General features: G+C 36.4%; 1 protein-coding gene across 1 annotated transcript; it reads right to left on the bottom strand.

Moving 5' to 3' along the window:
• Positions 1 to 1,585: 1,585 nt before the first annotated feature.
• On the bottom strand, positions 1,586 to 17,273 carry LOC121322338 (phospholipase A-2-activating protein-like). Its single transcript, XM_041262176.1, has 14 exons — positions 17,018 to 17,273; positions 15,388 to 15,581; positions 15,040 to 15,140; positions 12,891 to 13,011; positions 12,232 to 12,399; positions 11,733 to 11,868; positions 11,249 to 11,418; positions 10,678 to 10,835; positions 10,286 to 10,505; positions 8,811 to 8,876; positions 5,146 to 5,217; positions 3,174 to 3,287; positions 2,630 to 2,797; positions 1,586 to 2,215 (listed from the first exon to the last, which is right to left on the bottom strand). The coding sequence occupies exons 1-14, from the start codon at positions 17,164 to 17,166 to the stop codon at positions 1,650 to 1,652; spliced, it is 2,403 nt and encodes an 800-aa protein (XP_041118110.1). The 5' UTR covers positions 17,167 to 17,273; the 3' UTR covers positions 1,586 to 1,649.
• Positions 17,274 to 17,680: the final 407 nt, after the last annotated feature.

Genomic DNA, 17,680 nt, shown 5'->3' with positions numbered 1-17,680 from the left:
GCTGCAGACACGTCTATGGGTGACCAGAAGGATTAAAGCACCCCCGAGTTCACAGACTTTTTGGACGCAACAAAGTTATCGTAGCTGTTGGTCATACTTTCAGCCAGTCTGCTTTACTGTCGGTGTCAACTTGAGACTACAGTTGCCTACAGGCTCCACGATCCTGGGACGCAGACAGAATGGGATTTTAAAAATTGCCCCTAAACTGAATAAAGTTAATGTGTAAATTGGCTCCTATATATTTACTAAAATTAATGCTGTTGCTGAATTAGTATGAGCAGCAAACAAGTAAAATTGATCAGATGTACTGAACAGCTGCGCAGCGTTACTGATTTGATTGGGAGTAATTTCATGTTATGGACGGTTTAATAATAATGAACAGAAAATAAATAGCGATGTTAACTTATTAGTGTGTGTGTGTATATATATATATATATAATAACAATAATACAACATTGTATTAATTATTATTATACAAGTGTTTGCTGCGCATGGTATGTAAGCACCAATATTAATTTTAGCAAAGGTTAATTTATGCTTTAATTTCATTCAGTTTAGGGGCACGTTTAAACTCCTGTTGTTCAAATTTATGAACAACTTCTATTAAGAGTTCCTCAAAAACCTGCTCTATCGCATTTCACTAGCTTGCGACAAATGTTGGATTTTTTAACGTCATCCGATCCTGTGCATTTTGCTCTCGCAGACACAGAAGAAAAGGACGAGCACCTTTTTTTTTTTAAAAGATGCTGCTCGTGGTAGTGTAGATGATGTCATTCTGACCATCGGAGACCACTGACTTGAGACCAAAAGTTGGATTGCAGTTGGAAGAATAAACCAACCTTTACTACCTTGAAAAAAAGCAGTGTTAGCACTTACTACCTTGATTTCAGCTAACACTAACATGCAATAAATTGTTTTTGCAGTTGCAGGAGTAGAAAATGTCACAATTATATTGAGTTATTGGGTGCAGGATGTTTAATGTTACGGCAGGCCTTTCAGGAAAGGAGGTTTGGGAATAATCATGCTTTACAATAGTACTTTACCATCACTTTATTGCAGCAGAATGTGAAATTAAATCAGCAAAACTTTTGTAAATATTAAATGTATAAACTTAACAAAAAAAAAAAAACAAGAATTGAAGATTACACTAACAAAAAAAAAATGTTTTTTTTTGTTCCTGGGTAGTAAGTGTTATTTCCTAATTGCTTATGCCTCAAAAGTATACAATATGGCTATTATTCCCCACAAACTTTGCTTTTGTGACCAGGACAGTGATATTTCAAAATATCACTATTTCCAATGGGAAAATGGGCAAATGTGTGTCTTTTCAGTCACATAAAGTCAGAAAAAAACAACATATGAATCCAAATTAACATGTATTTATACTAAAGTAATACAAAGATGACTACAAAAGATTTAGAAGTGAGTAGTTTTTCGAGATTTACAATTATACTGTAATTACGTTATGTGAACGAAAAGACACACATTTGCCCATTTTCCCATTGGAAATAGTGATATTTCGAAATATCACTGTCCTGGTCACAAAAGCAAAGTTTGTGGGGAATAATAGCCATATTGTATACTTTTGAGGCATAAGCAATTAGGAAATAACACTTACTACCCAGGAACAAAAATTGTGTTACATAGTGTTATAGTTGATTCAGAACCAGCTTACAGCATTCCCCCAATTTAGCTGGGTCAGTTACAGTGGAATATTTATTGATTTGAGATTTAACTCCCAGCGAATGTGCCAGATCTCTTGCAGTGCTGTCATTGCCGATGGTTGTCCCCAGTGCCACCAGAAGTCTGAAGACTGCCTCCTTGTCTTGTACCACCTCAAGGATAGTGCTGACCATGGAAAGGCATTGCGCCTTCCCTTCAAGGTCAGCTACCTTATGCAGGCACCCTGCATAATTAAGGACCAGGGTGGCCAATGCAACATGAATGTTTTTGTTGCTGACCGCTCTCAGTTCCATTGCCCGTGACATCACCATCTCCCTCATTGACATCAGCAGAGTCTGGCCCCATTGGCCTGCAAAGCTGTTGCACAGGGTCCTAAGGACCAGCATTTGATTAGCTGGTTTGCCCTGGGGGCCCATCAGGTTTAGTAGGTGATTGCAAAATTGAACACCATCTTTCTCATTGCAGAACTGCTCATTCACCACAGGATGCCTCACTGCTAGGCGAAGGATATCCAAGACAGGAAACACAATATCTAAAACAAGCATGGGTAATGGTGATAAGTTAAAACTGCAAAAGTTAAACATTCTTTTTATTTATATTACCAAAATTAACCAGTGTGCTCAAGAAAGCACTAAAAACTATCTTCTGTCTACTGACCACCTAGAACTCATACAGCTGCATAGAACACTACCCTTTCAAATGCACAAAGTGTTCTGGGCTGCCAACAACACGTAATTCTCTAGTTATGGATTTAGGCAAAGTCAGCTCATAACAAGTAAGTGTCTAAAAATGATCAAATTACTTACATTAAGGAATCAAATAGGTATCAGCTAAAAATCAAGCAAAAATTACAAATGAAAAAAAAAATCGTTATCTGGGTTGTCATGTCAACTGTGGGCAGCACCTACTACTTGCAAAACCCTGAATCATACTAAGATGCAAGTACCTTCAGGCCAGTGGGCAGTTTTCCACAGTATCTCAATCTCCTCTGCTGTAGGTTTTTCTGCAGCATCGAGACTGGAGACAGCTGAGAGCAGCTTTTCAAGCTTCTGGATACCATCATCAGACAACTTTTGTTCATTTGGTGCTCCTCTGTTTAATTCCTTCAACTTAGCTACAGAAAGGAAGAGAGGTTTGAAAAATAATTTCTTTTAACATTACTAAAAAAAAAAAAAAAAAAAAAAAAAAAACCCCAAACCAACAACAATCAATTCAAAATCTTCATTATATTCTGACTAAATAATGCATTGGCTGCTCAAGACTGCCTGGCCCAAATGTATAACCCAGGGGTGCGGGTGCACAGAGAGTGCCACTCTAGTTCCCAGTATTTGTTTCAAATTATATATATATATATATATATATATATATATATATATAATTATATATATATATATATATAAACCTAAACATATAAATATTTAGCTAATAACCTATAAATCCTGACGTGGAATATTTTTTTATTTCAGAAAAATAAGCGAGACCAAGGATACCCAAAATCTGTGTTGCATTTGCCTGCTCAAATTTTACAGGGTCTGTCTTCGGAAAATAAATATTTGTTGGAGCAGATGTTGATTGCAGTGCATTAGAGGAGTAAGCACTTCCACCTAAGATAAATAAAAAAAAGAGAAATAAACAAAAGTTCTATGTCCTGGTAACAGGCATAGCAAAGAACAATACAAACATTCTCCTTAGCTTGAATTTCAGAGGTTTCAATTTAACCCATTACTGTGCAAATACTACACATGCATACCATATCCCCGAAATAAAACATGGCAACCTGCAAAGGGTTAGGGATGGGTCGCTATACCGGTTTTTCGGGTTTACTGCGGTTTAGGTACATTACAGTATTAATACCGTTGTTTTTATTATAAACCGCAATTACTGTAATTCGGTTATACACCGGTTAATGCATTTTTCAACTGCAAACATGCTTCTTCTAAAATCAAGCGACGGTACTTGCAGCCTTAGCAAAGTGTCTGAGGAAGACCTTTTTGTGAACTGATACTGTATTTTGATAATGGGTTTGAAGGAAACTCAATGACACAGAATACACGTTTCAATTGCTGTGCTCTGTTACCCAGAGCTTGCTGTGCCGGCTGCTCTCTTTCTGACGTCACACGTACCTTTTAGAGAAACGCCTTCTCCAAACCTTGCAGGGTAGCACACATTTTCAATGTGCTATATTTACATTTGTCTGGATTATCAACAGTCAGTTTAATGTAATAGATTAACATTAAATTTATTGTAAAATTATACATTACTTATCACAGATTTAGTACATTATGTTTGTTTAAATGATGTATTTATTTAATACAGCGTTGACAAGGCTGTTCACAGCTTCATTCATTGTATAATGAGAAAATGTTGTTCACCTCCGCTAACAAAGGTGGCAGCAGTAGTTTTAGTGGTTATTTGCATTACGATTAGCAGGTCACTCATGATCTTTGCATTGTCCCTTTGGTTCACAGCCACAGCCAGCCTTCTGCAATAACATTTCAAAGCTGCACTGGGATATGCAGAATCTGCACATATTTATGTGGGTGTTGCGCACCACTGAGCAGAATTGCGGGAGTCAGCGATATCAGAACACGACCAATGTCTCAAATAAAACTAGCACAGACCCACGACTGCAGCAGGATAGCCTACTTATTATCAACGTAGTTTTGTTTAAACAAGTTTTTTTTTTTTTTTTTTTTACAAACTCCACATGTGTAATAATCATTGGAAGCTTACTTGTGCAATGTCGTAAATGTAAATCCAAGAACACGTTTTAGTATTAAAATACTTTTTTTTTGCTATACGTATTTTATTTATCCAGTTGAAAAAATAAACGACTCATCTCTGCTCTTAAATAATAACCTATGGTACATGTTTGTGTTTTAAGCAAAAGATCAACCATTTTCCAATTCTGTTTGCTAAGAGCTAAACAAAGTATTTATTTATTTATTTAATTTTCTATGTTAAAATGTTTTAACAAACTACAGCACCACATAATTTTGAGCAAATAATAGATCTTAATACTGTTGTAGCATAACATTGAGAGTGTACAACTTTATTATTTTTTTTTTAATTATTCTAATTATCTTTATAAAAAAGAAACGTACCAAATTATCTGGCATAGTAAAATACTAAATACCAAATGTTTAAATCATCCCGTGAAAGGAAGTGTGTTTTGTTGGTTTTATTTTTGTGAATTACGGTAACTTAAGTGATTTACATTAGTCTTTTTAATTTTGAGCCTTTGATAACTTGCATGATGTACTGTATACCATGATATTAAGGTTACCATGGCAATTTTTTTTTTTTTTTAACGGTTATCATACTGTGCAAATTTTATACCGTCCCATCCCTACAAAGAGAACATGACAATCATGTGAAAAGATATGGACATTTGCCTGGTTTGGTAACTACTAACATGGACAGAAGTTACATTTCTGTATTGAAAATATCAGATCAACCTACCTGTAAAAGGATCTACTGCCCCAGCAGGTGAAACTGTACTTGGACCAGATCCAGGAATATAGCGCCCAGAACCTTCAAGAAGAAAAGATTAATGTAAAAAAAAAAAAAAAAAAAAAACACCACCAACAAATAGACAAACAGGCCTATTATATTAACTTATTGATAGGTTTCCCAATCCTGGTCCTGGGGACACACTGTATCTGGTGGTTTTCATTCCAACTGAGTTCTCAATTACTTAAATAAATCCTTAATTGAACGGATCATTTTCTTAATTAGACCTTTTTACTTGTTGGAATGAAAACCAGCAGACACAGTGGGCCCGAGGACCAGGGTTGAGAACCCTGCTCTAGAGCAGTGTTTCCAAAACGTTTTGATTGGCGACCCAAATTAACACAAGAATAATGAATCCACGACCCAAAATTATTCACTATTCGGTATTTTAACAAATACTTTTTAATACTTCTCACAGGACTGCCAGCCCAGATTTTTGAGTGAAGGGTCCCCTTCGTACAGACAACAGGACTGCAGCCGATCACAAAATTTGCAGGACAGCCGTCAAAGGGGTTAATGAACAATGTGAGTGCATTGAGATAATGGATTAAAACCTTTTATTGTGTTTGTTATTGTTTATTGCATTTCAGTGGCGGCTCATGACTTTTTTGACAGATGAGGAACAAATCACAAAATAGTTATTACCATTCCCACTCAATGGCTAACGCACTAAAAGTAAATTTACTTTGTTCAGCTTATTCCATATATACTTCTGCTGATAGCATTTTAATGATTTAAGTAATAGACTGCAGTCGCTATGTAAAATGTACCCATCATTTAAAAACATTAGCACTGTAAACAACACGCAATTTACAGAATTGCGGATACAAATCAGATTAGATCCTTAAAACTACGTAGTATTTAGTTCTACAAGTCATTATGTGACACCAGAATGGAACATTTGCTATAAAAAGGCACAAATACAATATCACAAAATCATTAATTCAAACAAACAAGGCAGCTTGTCATGTTGTGGCAATAAATTTACAGTTTTACTCCATTAAAAAGAGAAGTAACATTTTGTCTCATTTAATTGGAATGGAGGAAATATGGCCAGCAATAGTTTGTTCACACTGCTGCCTACCATTTTATTAACTCCTTGCCGTGTTAATTTACCATCTTTCTTCAGAATCTCTAGTGCTACTGTTATTCTTCCGTCACCAACAACCGAACATCTCTCTTCTTTGGATCTTACTATAAAACTTATTTTCCTCAGGTCACATATAATATCAGATTCAACTAAATCCATTATTGAACAAATTCAAAATCGCACAAATTCTCACTACTCTAAATCCAGTAGGTGCCTCATCAAGCTGTGGTTTGAGAGGGGCTCAAGGTTTGTGTGTCACGTGGCAGTGTGGCAGCATTACATTGTTCCAGCTTTCTGGCGTTGCGCTTTCACTACTGGTAAAAGCGAGCTGAGACTTTTAAATAATGTCACCAGCGCTTCTGTGGACTTAAATATATTTAATGTGTTTAATTGTGTTATATTTCTCAAGTAAATAATACAAATATGCAACCTTTGGGAATATTAGTGAGGTCATGCCCCACTTGCCTTGGCTGATGACCCGCCACTGTTGCATTTATTTTATTGAACTGCTCATTGTAAAATAAACCGTGCATTTGAGACCAGAATACTTGTCTGGATTGCTTCCTTTACCTCCATGTTACAATATCAATAAAAAATTTTTTTGCAACATACTGAATGCCAGTTTTAATTTTCAATTTAACATCAAGCATTGCAAACATACAGACAACAGTCAGTTGTGCAGTTTTTTGCTTTTTGCAAATATGCACTGTAACCAGGTAGGATACATTCATCTCCTTCTTTGAGACAGGGACTGATTTATTTATTTATTTATTTATTTTTTTTAAGAACGTCTTGTTGTTTAGCTAAGTGATCAGCTTTCTTCTGGAAAAACTTGTCGTATCCCAACGCAATCTGGATGCCGACGCCTTGGCTTTCATGAGCCAGTACTTCACAAAAGTTAATATAAGATGGTAATAGCAAGGCTTTTTTTGTTTTGTTTTGTTTCTTTGAGCTGCAAGTATGATTAGACATTTTTCGTTTTGCATCCATTTTAAAAACTGTTTTCCAGTCCCAAGTAACCGTGTGTAAAATGTCACCTTATACTTTATTTGTCTGGTTTAAAGCAGAAGACTGGTGACAAAGCAATACATTGATACATAATTACTGCTAACGATTTGTATGCAAATTATATTTATTTTGACTATATGCATAAGAAGTAACACGATGAAACTAAATCTTAACAGTGTGCACTGAACGTCATTTTTTTTTTTTAGATTGTTCGGTGACCCATCAGAAACCTTACCCCGACCCCCACTTTGGGAAGCATTGCTCTACAGCAGTGGTTTTCAATCCTGGTTCTCCAGGACCCGTGTTTTGTGGTTTTCATTCCAACTGAGCTCTCAAATACTTAACTAAACCCTTCATTGAACTAATAATTAGCTTAATTTAGCCTTTTTAATTGGTTTCAGCTCTTAAACAGTTGGAGATTTCAAACTAACTACAACATGTTAACTTTTTTAGGAGCTGAGAACAATTAATAAGGTTTACTTAAGCCAATTATTAGTTCCAGTTAAGGGCTTAGTTAATTGAGAGCTCAGTTGGAATGAAAACCAAAAGACACAGGGGTCACTGAGGACCAGGGCTGAAAACCACTGCTTTAGAGGATACTAAAATTAATACTTACTAAAACACAAATTAGTCTGTAGACTAAAAGCTTGTGGTATCATACTAAATTAAATATGGAAAATCCCAAAATGTATTGATAACTTTTATGAAACTGAACTATTCAAAACAAAAAAATTACATGATTTGAAATCTGAAAAATATTAATAAAATGTGTCAAAACATTCGCAACAAAACCAGTTTTACCTTTATTCAACTTAACGTAGGTCTATTTTATAAAACACAAAATAATAATAAAAAATTCCAGTACGACTTTCCAGCCATCCACAGTTTCAATAAAATCTTTTATACACTATTCAATAAAGTTTTTGCTCCACTGTAATTTTGCACACAAAATGATTGCATTTGTATGGATGTAATGAGATATTAAGCTTTTACAAGCTATACCTGAAATATGTAATTAGCATTTCTGATTTACACTTTTTATAGTCTACGATACACCTTTGGTCCTATAAATGACTGCATTTGTTTTGTGTGCGAATTAAATAAGAGACTAAAAAAAGTCTGTTTATACTCTAATGCAGCTTCATTCGTTTTGGTGGCGTTTTAGGAAAATTTGATACATGTGAATTTGGTTTAAGAAAATGTGAAAATATTCTTATGCGATTCAGCCTTAGTATTTATTTTTATATGTAAATGCATTTCCGTATATAATTTTCTTAAGTTCAAAAAATGTAAATGAGAAAACAATAATTAAAGAAGAAATACTTCAATTTTGTAACGAAAATTAATACATAAAATATAATAGCTGGAACCAGTCACTCATGGCCACTCCTCAATTAGATAAGATTACCTAATTGGGGAATGGATACACCTGTGATTGCTGACAGGGACACATTTAACCCCATCCCTGCCAACCTTAAATTCCCACACACACACTATTTACAGCAACACTATATACCTGTAAAGGGATCTGCTCCACTTGCACTGGAGCCTCCAGCAGAAGCAGGAACATAGCGGCCCGAACCTACAGGAAGAGAGGAAGGACACAGAAGAAAGTAGGAAGTAGTCCAGCGATAGAAATAAGACTCCTGTTGCATACCAATTTGATCCATTCTTGGAGTTTAATAAGGCAACCTGAGCGTATTACCTATACACTGGGGCAAATCAAGCACATAATAAAACCTGGAATGGGTGAAACTGCTATGCAATATCACAGAAGTGTTTAGCCATAAAAATGAAGCATCCCCATGTACAGGGAATGACATATCTGATGGAATGGTTGGTAAACATGAAATAAAATGTACATGGATGGTTTACATCATTTCTATGGTCAGATGTGGCAGGAAAAGGGTTATCTTTTACTGGACAACATCCCTTAACCCTTAGCAGTCCATTTATTCAGCGCCTGTCAGGCGGGTTAGGTCGAATTTATTTTCACATGCACTGTTTTTTTTACACGCGCTGTTTCATGGTAAAACGTGTTTAAAATGCCCTGCATATCACGACACTCAGCACTGCATCTCTTGCCAAGCCCCACCCCTTGTTCACGCTATTTACCACATACCTCTTCATAGTTGTGCATACTGATAAATCGTCTCCTGATCACTCGTTTTATCACCAAACTCCTCAATAATGTGATCCAAGTCATTATTTTATCACTATAACATCTCAAAAAAGCTCTGCAAATGTATATGACATCCTTTGAGAGCTGGATGCCAAAGCAGCTGTCTTTTTTGCTTATGCTGGCCTCACTTGGCCACTGAAAGGTTTTCTCTGCTTTTTTCGGAGAAAAAAATGACTAGAGATTAACGTCTTTTTGATGATGTTGGACAGGGTTTGACATCAGACCGGAAAGGGAAAATTGTAATGTCAGACCTGGTCCGAAACAGGACCGCAAAGGGTTAATGGAATTTATGTGAGAGAATCATAAAATGCAGTCGTATATTAAATCTTGAAGACATTATCTGAAAGCATGCATTTATCTAATACAACAAATATGAAGTTACTATCTTAAATGGTGTTTGACATATACAGTTTTGGGAGTGCAACAGCCTTGTAAATCTACCGTCACAAAAAGTTATTTTTCTTGTAGGATACCAAAAAACTTTAAATCAAAAGGAAACCAAAAAGAAAACAAAAAAAAGGTCACACTGCCACAATGACGGGTACTGTTACATTTTGCCCACAGAGTTTCTGTAATCTTAAACAGTTTATGATATATTGTAGTAGATGTAGAAGAATTGAAGATTTACAAAAACATAGGAAAACAAAGTAAACCTTATTAAAAGCTGTGTGTTTCTGGTAACTCAATTTGGGATTTTGTTCTTCAAAATACACTTTTCCTAACCTTATTATATAATGTGAATTAACCACCTTACAATACAAATAGGATCAGAATCGCAACAAAAGCAGCTTTTTGAAGAATGCACTTACCTGTAAACGGATCTGAGTGTCCTGTCTCTGTGCGTCCCACAGTATTTCCTTTAGTGTTCTCTATGATAAAGTTGGCTACCTGGTCTAAAAACATGGGGTTCAAGTCGTTCTTTTCCAGAAAATTGTGAGCTGTTAACCAAGGGTCATCAGCAACATTATAAGGTAGTTTCATTGAAGGACCTCCTTCATTTACATCGATGGTAAAAACAAAATCATACTCCTAAAGAAAGAAAGGGTGGAGATACTGATTAGTCTTCTGACTACACATTGCTACATCTTTAAAATACTTTGAAATAATGTATCCGTTGCCTCTCCTTATCCATCACATAGCAGTGCAGGACAAAGTGCTATATGTGCACCGTTCCAAATGGGATTGATACAGTCAAACTTACTTTTCCCTCAAACAGTACTCTACCAGATGTCTCCTGTGTTGCCCCAGATGAGCCAACGACGTCCCCAATCTTCACCCAGTGACTGTCAGAGACACTCCACTGATACGCCTGCACTGTCTCTCCATCTTTAATGAGCCGTGTCTGCCCATCCCGGGTACCTTAATAGTAAGAGTGAGGCTATAACTCAATCCAGGATCTAACATAGTTGAACAGGGAGGTACACAGGACCATATTAGAACTATACATTACAAGCATAAATGAGCCAGTTTGTTTAAAACCTGAACTACAGCCTGAAATCTAGAACTGTCAAGGGTTTAGTGTGACTTACATAATATATCATTTTTGTAATAGGTATATTGAATGGCCATTTATATATAGTAACCTGCACGTATTATTGTGATTAAACGTTACTGAACCACTGCTATTAAATCACAGCAAATTCACTCCCCCACCCACAATACAAGTGGCTAGTTGAAATCATATGAGCTGGTTGGTAACCAAGTATAGATCTGTCAAACAATGCGCTGGATAAAAATTCAAGCTCAGTTATATTGCATCTGTTAAAACTTACCAGGCTCATCTAGGTGTTCTCTCCCTGGAAGTTCCTCCATTTTAATATCTCCTAAATCTCCTGTTTTAGCATCAATTGTAGACTGAGAAAGTTCATTTTCAAAAGCCTTAATATCTTCAGCACTTGCTATCCGCTCATCAGACTCTGTAAAGACTCTGATGATACCGTCACTAAAAAAATAAATGAGAGATGTTACGTGAAAAGCTGCCCAGCAAACCTAAAGAACCAGACGATGACATTTAAAAAAGTAATTAATTATTTACTGGAAATGAATTATGGGTTCAAACTTTATTTGGATGACACAAATGTTCAGATGGCTTGGTGACTGCTCAGAGTTTCAAAACTATATGTAGACATACAATATTATGTTGCACCATTTTTTGTGGTTAGCTCTGTGTGAACATAGTAGAAAAAAAGAATGCAGGAAAAACAACTTCCACAGTTCAACACAACACTAATTACACAGAAGAAAAAACAAAAATACCTTGCACCAACAACTATGTCCCCATTGTCCAAAATACAGCAGCACCACACTGACTGAGCAGGAAGCCTGATGGTCTGTGCACATTCACCATTTTTCCAGATTCGTACGGATCGATCTTCTCCTGTGCTAATGAAGTCTAAAACGGAATCAAACACATTCTTAAAAAATCTTGATACATTTCTTGAATAGTATGCCTAAAAATGGCAAATTAGGGGAGGACAACAATAAAACATTATTAAATCTGGAAAGTATTTAAATTATTTTAATATGCATACACCTACAAGAAAATAAATAAAAATAATTATACAGAGACGGTACAACCAGCCAAACTCTGTCAATGACAGGCCACGAAATGGGAGACAAAGAGTCTAAACACCTGCCCAAGATCGACAGATCATTTTGCAGCATCTTCGTAATGTCAGTTGTTAATCAGCACAATAAAAAGTCACTGCACCCTATATATATAGTACCAGTTACAAATCTAGTATATTACATTTACCTTGACCATTCGGGAAGACTGACATACTGTATATATAGTTCGTGTGCCCATAATAAACCTGCAGACATTCTCCATCTACGTGCCACCTTCTTATGCTGGCATCATTACTGCAAGAGAAGAATTCAGTGTTGTTCACGACAGCTAACCCTCTTACGCAATCTTCATGACCTAAAGTAGCAAAAAAAAAAGAAAAATCAATCGGTAAAGTTGATTTAATATACAGGGTGTCCCATAAGTCTGGCATCATCATCATCATCATCGTCGTCATCAATATCTTAAATGATGTTGTTTAGGATGCTCTCTGTTAAATCGGTCAACTACATCCTGTTGAATATCTACACCACATAAATCAAAATGATCTGAATTATTTGTCTAAAGACTTTTCACAAAGGAATAGAAAGACAATCAAGTTAAACAATTGTGCCAATAATGTCAGACTTACAGGACAGCCTGTATTTCACATGCAAAATATTATGCACACAGTCTATAGTGCAGCCTGATGTTCTTTCCCTTGCAAGCTTACGTGGTGTTGTGTTTATGCTGATTTGGGAGGTTATCAAAGGAAAAAACAACAGTGTTTCAATACTCTGCAGTCCAATACATACTCTACACTTAACACAGTGTACTGCCACCTTGTGGTGACACAATCAAATGCTTACCCGTGTAAGTTTTCTCACATCTGCCTGCTTTCCACAGTTTGATGCTTTTGTCAGCTGATCCAGTCAGCATTAATCCCTGTTCAGGCAATATCTTTACAGCCCACACAGCTGCTGTGTGACCCTAGAAAAACAAAAAGTCTGTAAATCACATTAACAGGACTAAGGTTTTATATAGATTCTAAATATGTACATATGCCCTTTTAAATAACAAGAGAGATTACTGAAACCATGTGCTTAATGTTTGGGGTTTCAAAATACTATATTAGTAACACCCTTATTGCTGCTGGCCTCTGAAACATTCTGTGGCTGAACTTATCGTATCTGGCCTTGGGAGTAAATGGCTAGTTTTCATTCCTGGAGGGGGGGATGCATGGGTTGAATTGTGACACTCTGCTTGTAACATAGTGAGGACAAAGACATAAGACAGTGGAGGAGGGGGGCAGAGTTAAAGTAATTTAAATGTGTTTCTTTTTCAGGGCAGAGATATGAGAAAAGGTTTTTTTTATGGTTTTGGGTGTAACTTATGTGATTTTCTACACATACATATACACCCCCTTGAACTTTTTTCACATTTTGTTGAGTCAGTGCATCAGAGTTTCATGCATTTAAATGAGGATTTTTTTTCCCCACTTATCTACACACCATACTCCATACTGTTAACTGAGAAAAAATTATATATTAAAAATACAAAACTGAAAGAGCATAATTGGATAAGTCTCCACCCCCCTGAGTTAATACTTGGAAGCACCTTTGGCAGCAATTACAGTCAATTTTGACAACAATTACTTTACACACCTGGATTTGGCAATATTTGACCATTCCTCTTTGAAAAACCGTTCAAGCTCTGTCAAGTTCCTTGCAGAGCATTGATGGACAGCAATCTTCAAGTCATGCCACACATTTCACTGGATTTAGGGCAGGGCTCTGACTGGGCCACTCAAGGACATTTACCTTTTGGCTTTGGGTCGTTGTCATGCTAAAAGGTGCCACCACCATGCTTCACAGTAGGGATGGTGTTCTTTGGGTGATGCGCTGTGTTGGGTTTGTGCCAAACATAACGCTTTGCATTTAGGCCAAAAAGTTCCATTGTAGTTTCGTCAGACCACAAACTTTTTGCCACATGGCTACAGAATGTCCTGAGTGTTTTTTTTGCATACTTCAAAACGGGATTCAAGGTGGGATTTCTTGTGTAATGGCTTCCTTCTTGCCACCATACCATACAGGTCAGATTTGTGGAGTGCTTGGGATAATGTTGTGACATGCACACTTTGACCAGTCTTTGCCATAAAAGTCTGTAGCTCTTGCAAAGTTGCCATTGGCCTCTTGGTAGCCTCTCTGATCAATTTCCTTCTTGCTCGGTCATCAAATTTGGAGGAACGGCCTGATCTAGGCAGGGTCTTGGTGGACCATACACCTTTCACTTCTTAATAATCATCTTGACTGTGCTCCAAGGGATATTCAAGGCCTTTGATATTTTTTTATACCCATCCCCTGATCTGTGCCTTTCAACAACTTTGTCCCGGAGTTCTCTGAAAGCACCTTGGTGCTCATGGTTGAGTCTTTGCTTTGAAATGCACTACCCAGCAGAGGGAACCTACAGGAACTGCTGAAATTAGCCTGAAATCATATGTATCACTACAATTTAACACAGGTGGAGGCTACTTAACTTGGTGTGTGATTTTGAAGGTGATTGGTTACACCTGAGCTAATTTAGGATTGCTATTACAAGGGGGGTGGACACTTATCCAACCAAGCTATTTCAGTTTTTATTTTTAATTAATTTTCTACAAATTTCTAGAATATTTTTTTTTTCACTTGGAAGTTGTGGGGTAGGATGTGTAGATAAATGAAAAAAAAGTACATATTTTATATATATATATATATATATATATATATATATATATATATATATATATATATATATATATATATATATATATATATATATATGTTGCTGTGATTCTGTGCTCAGAAACTAAACATCTACATTGACACCAGCTCAGACGTACCATCTCTGATGTCGGATCAGGGGAGTGCTCTGCGAAACAACTATTTATAGCTATTTTATTGTTATAAAAGGAACCTTACATGACTAATGTGAAAACAAGAGAGAAAACTGAACATGTGTAAAATGCATGCAGTTCTGTACCTGCAGAGACATCATGCATTTGTCATTGAGCCACACTTTAGCTGTAGTATCCCACGAACCACTTAACAGTGTCCCGAATTTTCCAGCAGAGAGGGTACAAACTAGGGGACATTAAACAGATATGTTACAATGGTTAAAAAGAGTGCACAAAATGAATTGTTGGGACAACAGCCGGACAAGGAACAGCTATAGCCCCTGCACAAAGTACACCTGCACAGTACTAAGCAGTGCATGTTCACTCAAGTAGCTGCTTGTTTTTCACAACATTTAATAATAACAACATCAACAACAATAACAATGATGATTCTCTGTTTGACATGTTTGTTTATCATTTAGTAAGCAACCTACCGGTGTTTTTGTGACCCTTAAGCATGTATAGAGGGTCAGGTCTGTCCAGTGAAAAGACACAGATGTTGTTGTCATTTCCCCCAGTTGCGATTAGTCCTCGAGGGTAGGTTTCGTTGGGAGCAATGATGCACACACAGGACACAAAATTGGTGTGACCGTGCATGCAGTGCATTTCTGTAAAACTCCTGTTCGGGCTGGACACACAAAAAAAGAAAAATGATAAAAGCATTAAATCAAACATTACTGTTGTATAATAAGTTAGGCGGATATAAAATAACAATGAACTATTTAGTGGAAAACAGAAAATTTGTGAATTCGAACGACAATGTAACTATACGTTAGACGAAATTTATTTTTTGATCATTTCGTTGTAAAAGACAACGTTTTGACTAGTACCCAGAGTATCTGTCGGGACGCTGTGTAACGAGGTCTCTAAAAATTCACCGAGGCTCTATCAAATTCACTAAATTTAGGAGAAATGAAAAAAAGTATGGAAAGGCAAAATTTAATGCAGGTCCACACGTTGTCCGACGAGTATATTCAGTCAGCGTCAGTCAGCCTTTAAATTTAGAACTCATTGAGTACAATCTTACGTTCTACCAATTGAGACATTACTTGTACCGAAAGGGCTATGTCCGACGAACTACTGGGATGATTGACCACAAAAAAACTGATTTGAGAAAGAGTCGTTTAAGCAAAGTATCGTTCTCAAGCAAATCGGGAGTCCAAATTAAAACAACAGTAGAAATTTGAAGTTATTTCAGACAGTTTAAAGTTGTTATAAAACACGTATAGGTGGCAGTATTGTTTGAACTACCAACACGCAACTCCGTTCTGAATTTCAGCAGCAAAGAAAGCACTGGATTGGAATGTAAACAAAAACACTAAAAACTAGTCCCGGTAACCATGTTAACCCACTCGAGTGTGAGATAGCATAAATAAATAAATAAATAAATAAATAAATAAATAAAAATATCTCACGCTAGCTATACCCACTCTTGTGGTATAAACAAGTGTGTGTAAACACCCTCGTCTTGTTAATTAAAAAAATAACTTCAGGTGCATGTAATTTACATTTTAATCGTGTGTATGTACAATATGTTAATTCAAAACTACTCTGGTTCATTGAACATTATATAACTGAACGCGTCCAGATGTAATCTCACCTCTCCTCACACAGGAATTTGTAAACATAGTAAATACAAGGTTAAACTCTGAAGCTTAATTGGTTTGAATGACAGTTAATTGTGGCCCAAACTATTTCCGGGTAGATCAATGGGCCTCAGAAGTTCGATAATATTATCAAGCAATTGTTACAGTAATTATATTAAACAACACTATTGCATCTCATCACCTTCCTAACACAGTTGATGCCTGCTGTTAATAAAACAAAATACACAGTATCAATTGTCTTTTTGTCAAAAATCTTAAAAAACAACAGCACATTTTGCGCAGTCATCGAGCAATGACAGTAAAGTGTACCTCATTTTAACTGTACGCAACTATGACCGTTTTACAATTTAACTCGTTCACAAAGCCTAGAACAAATCATCAATTAAGTCACAATGTACATACAATAAGGATATATATTATATTATATAGACCACCAGGTACTGTGTCGCTCACTTACCCGATGTTGGGTACCCATACCCTGCCAGTTCTGTCTCTAGATACAGAAACAAAGGCGCCTTCGGGAAATGAAGTAGATGCCAGTCCCCTAACATCCATTTCGTGTCCTGGGACGGAGCAGCTGAGTCTGTAATTGTTAGAAGATGCCATGCTGATAAACACGACAGCAGATAAAAAACGATGTTATTAAAGTATCAGCAAGTGAAGCCGAATAAAGAACTGACACAGCAACAAAACAACACTGCCGCACAGAAACAGGAAGTACTAACGTCGGACACATGCATGACGGGAGCACGGTTAATGAAATGTTTAAAATATATTTGGTGCAAATAATTTATAATTTTCCAGTCTCTTGTAGGTAATAATAATAATAATAATAATAATAATAATAATAATAATAATAATAATAATAATAATTTAAACTCCTATCAGGTGAAAAGTCACGGATCCATATTGGTCACTGCAGTGCAAAATCACTGAATTTTTGTGCGCATTGTTCTGGGTAGTAACGAGAAACTTCCATGTAGGTTTCTGGCTCAGTTTTGAGCAGACGTATCATTTGTCCTTCATGTTTACAAACAGTCACCAACAGCTAAAACTGCTGGTACGGGCACTGTATATTTTGTATAGTAATGGCCTCAAAGTAGAGTAAATAGGAAAAAAA

Source organism: Polyodon spathula, chromosome 1 (genome assembly GCF_017654505.1).
Source record: "Polyodon spathula isolate WHYD16114869_AA chromosome 1, ASM1765450v1, whole genome shotgun sequence".
Classification (NCBI taxonomy): domain Eukaryota; kingdom Metazoa; phylum Chordata; class Actinopteri; order Acipenseriformes; family Polyodontidae; genus Polyodon; species Polyodon spathula.
This window is presented reverse-complemented; position numbering and strand designations above follow the sequence as displayed.

What these genes read in the sequence shown, in the direction of transcription:
- LOC121322338 (XM_041262176.1), bottom strand. Translation starts at nt 17,166, where the DNA reads ATGGCATCTTCTAACAATTACAGACTCAGCTGCTCCGTCCCAGGACAC. An exon ending in AGTCTTCCCGAATGGTCAAG is followed by an intron (nt 11,869 to 12,231) that starts GTAAATGTAATA and finishes ATTCCGTTTTAG; the next exon opens with ACTTCATTAGCACAGGAGAA. An exon ending in GGCAGTAGATCCTTTTACAG is followed by an intron (nt 3,288 to 5,145) that starts GTAGGTTGATCT and finishes TATTTATCTTAG; the next exon opens with GTGGAAGTGCTTACTCCTCT.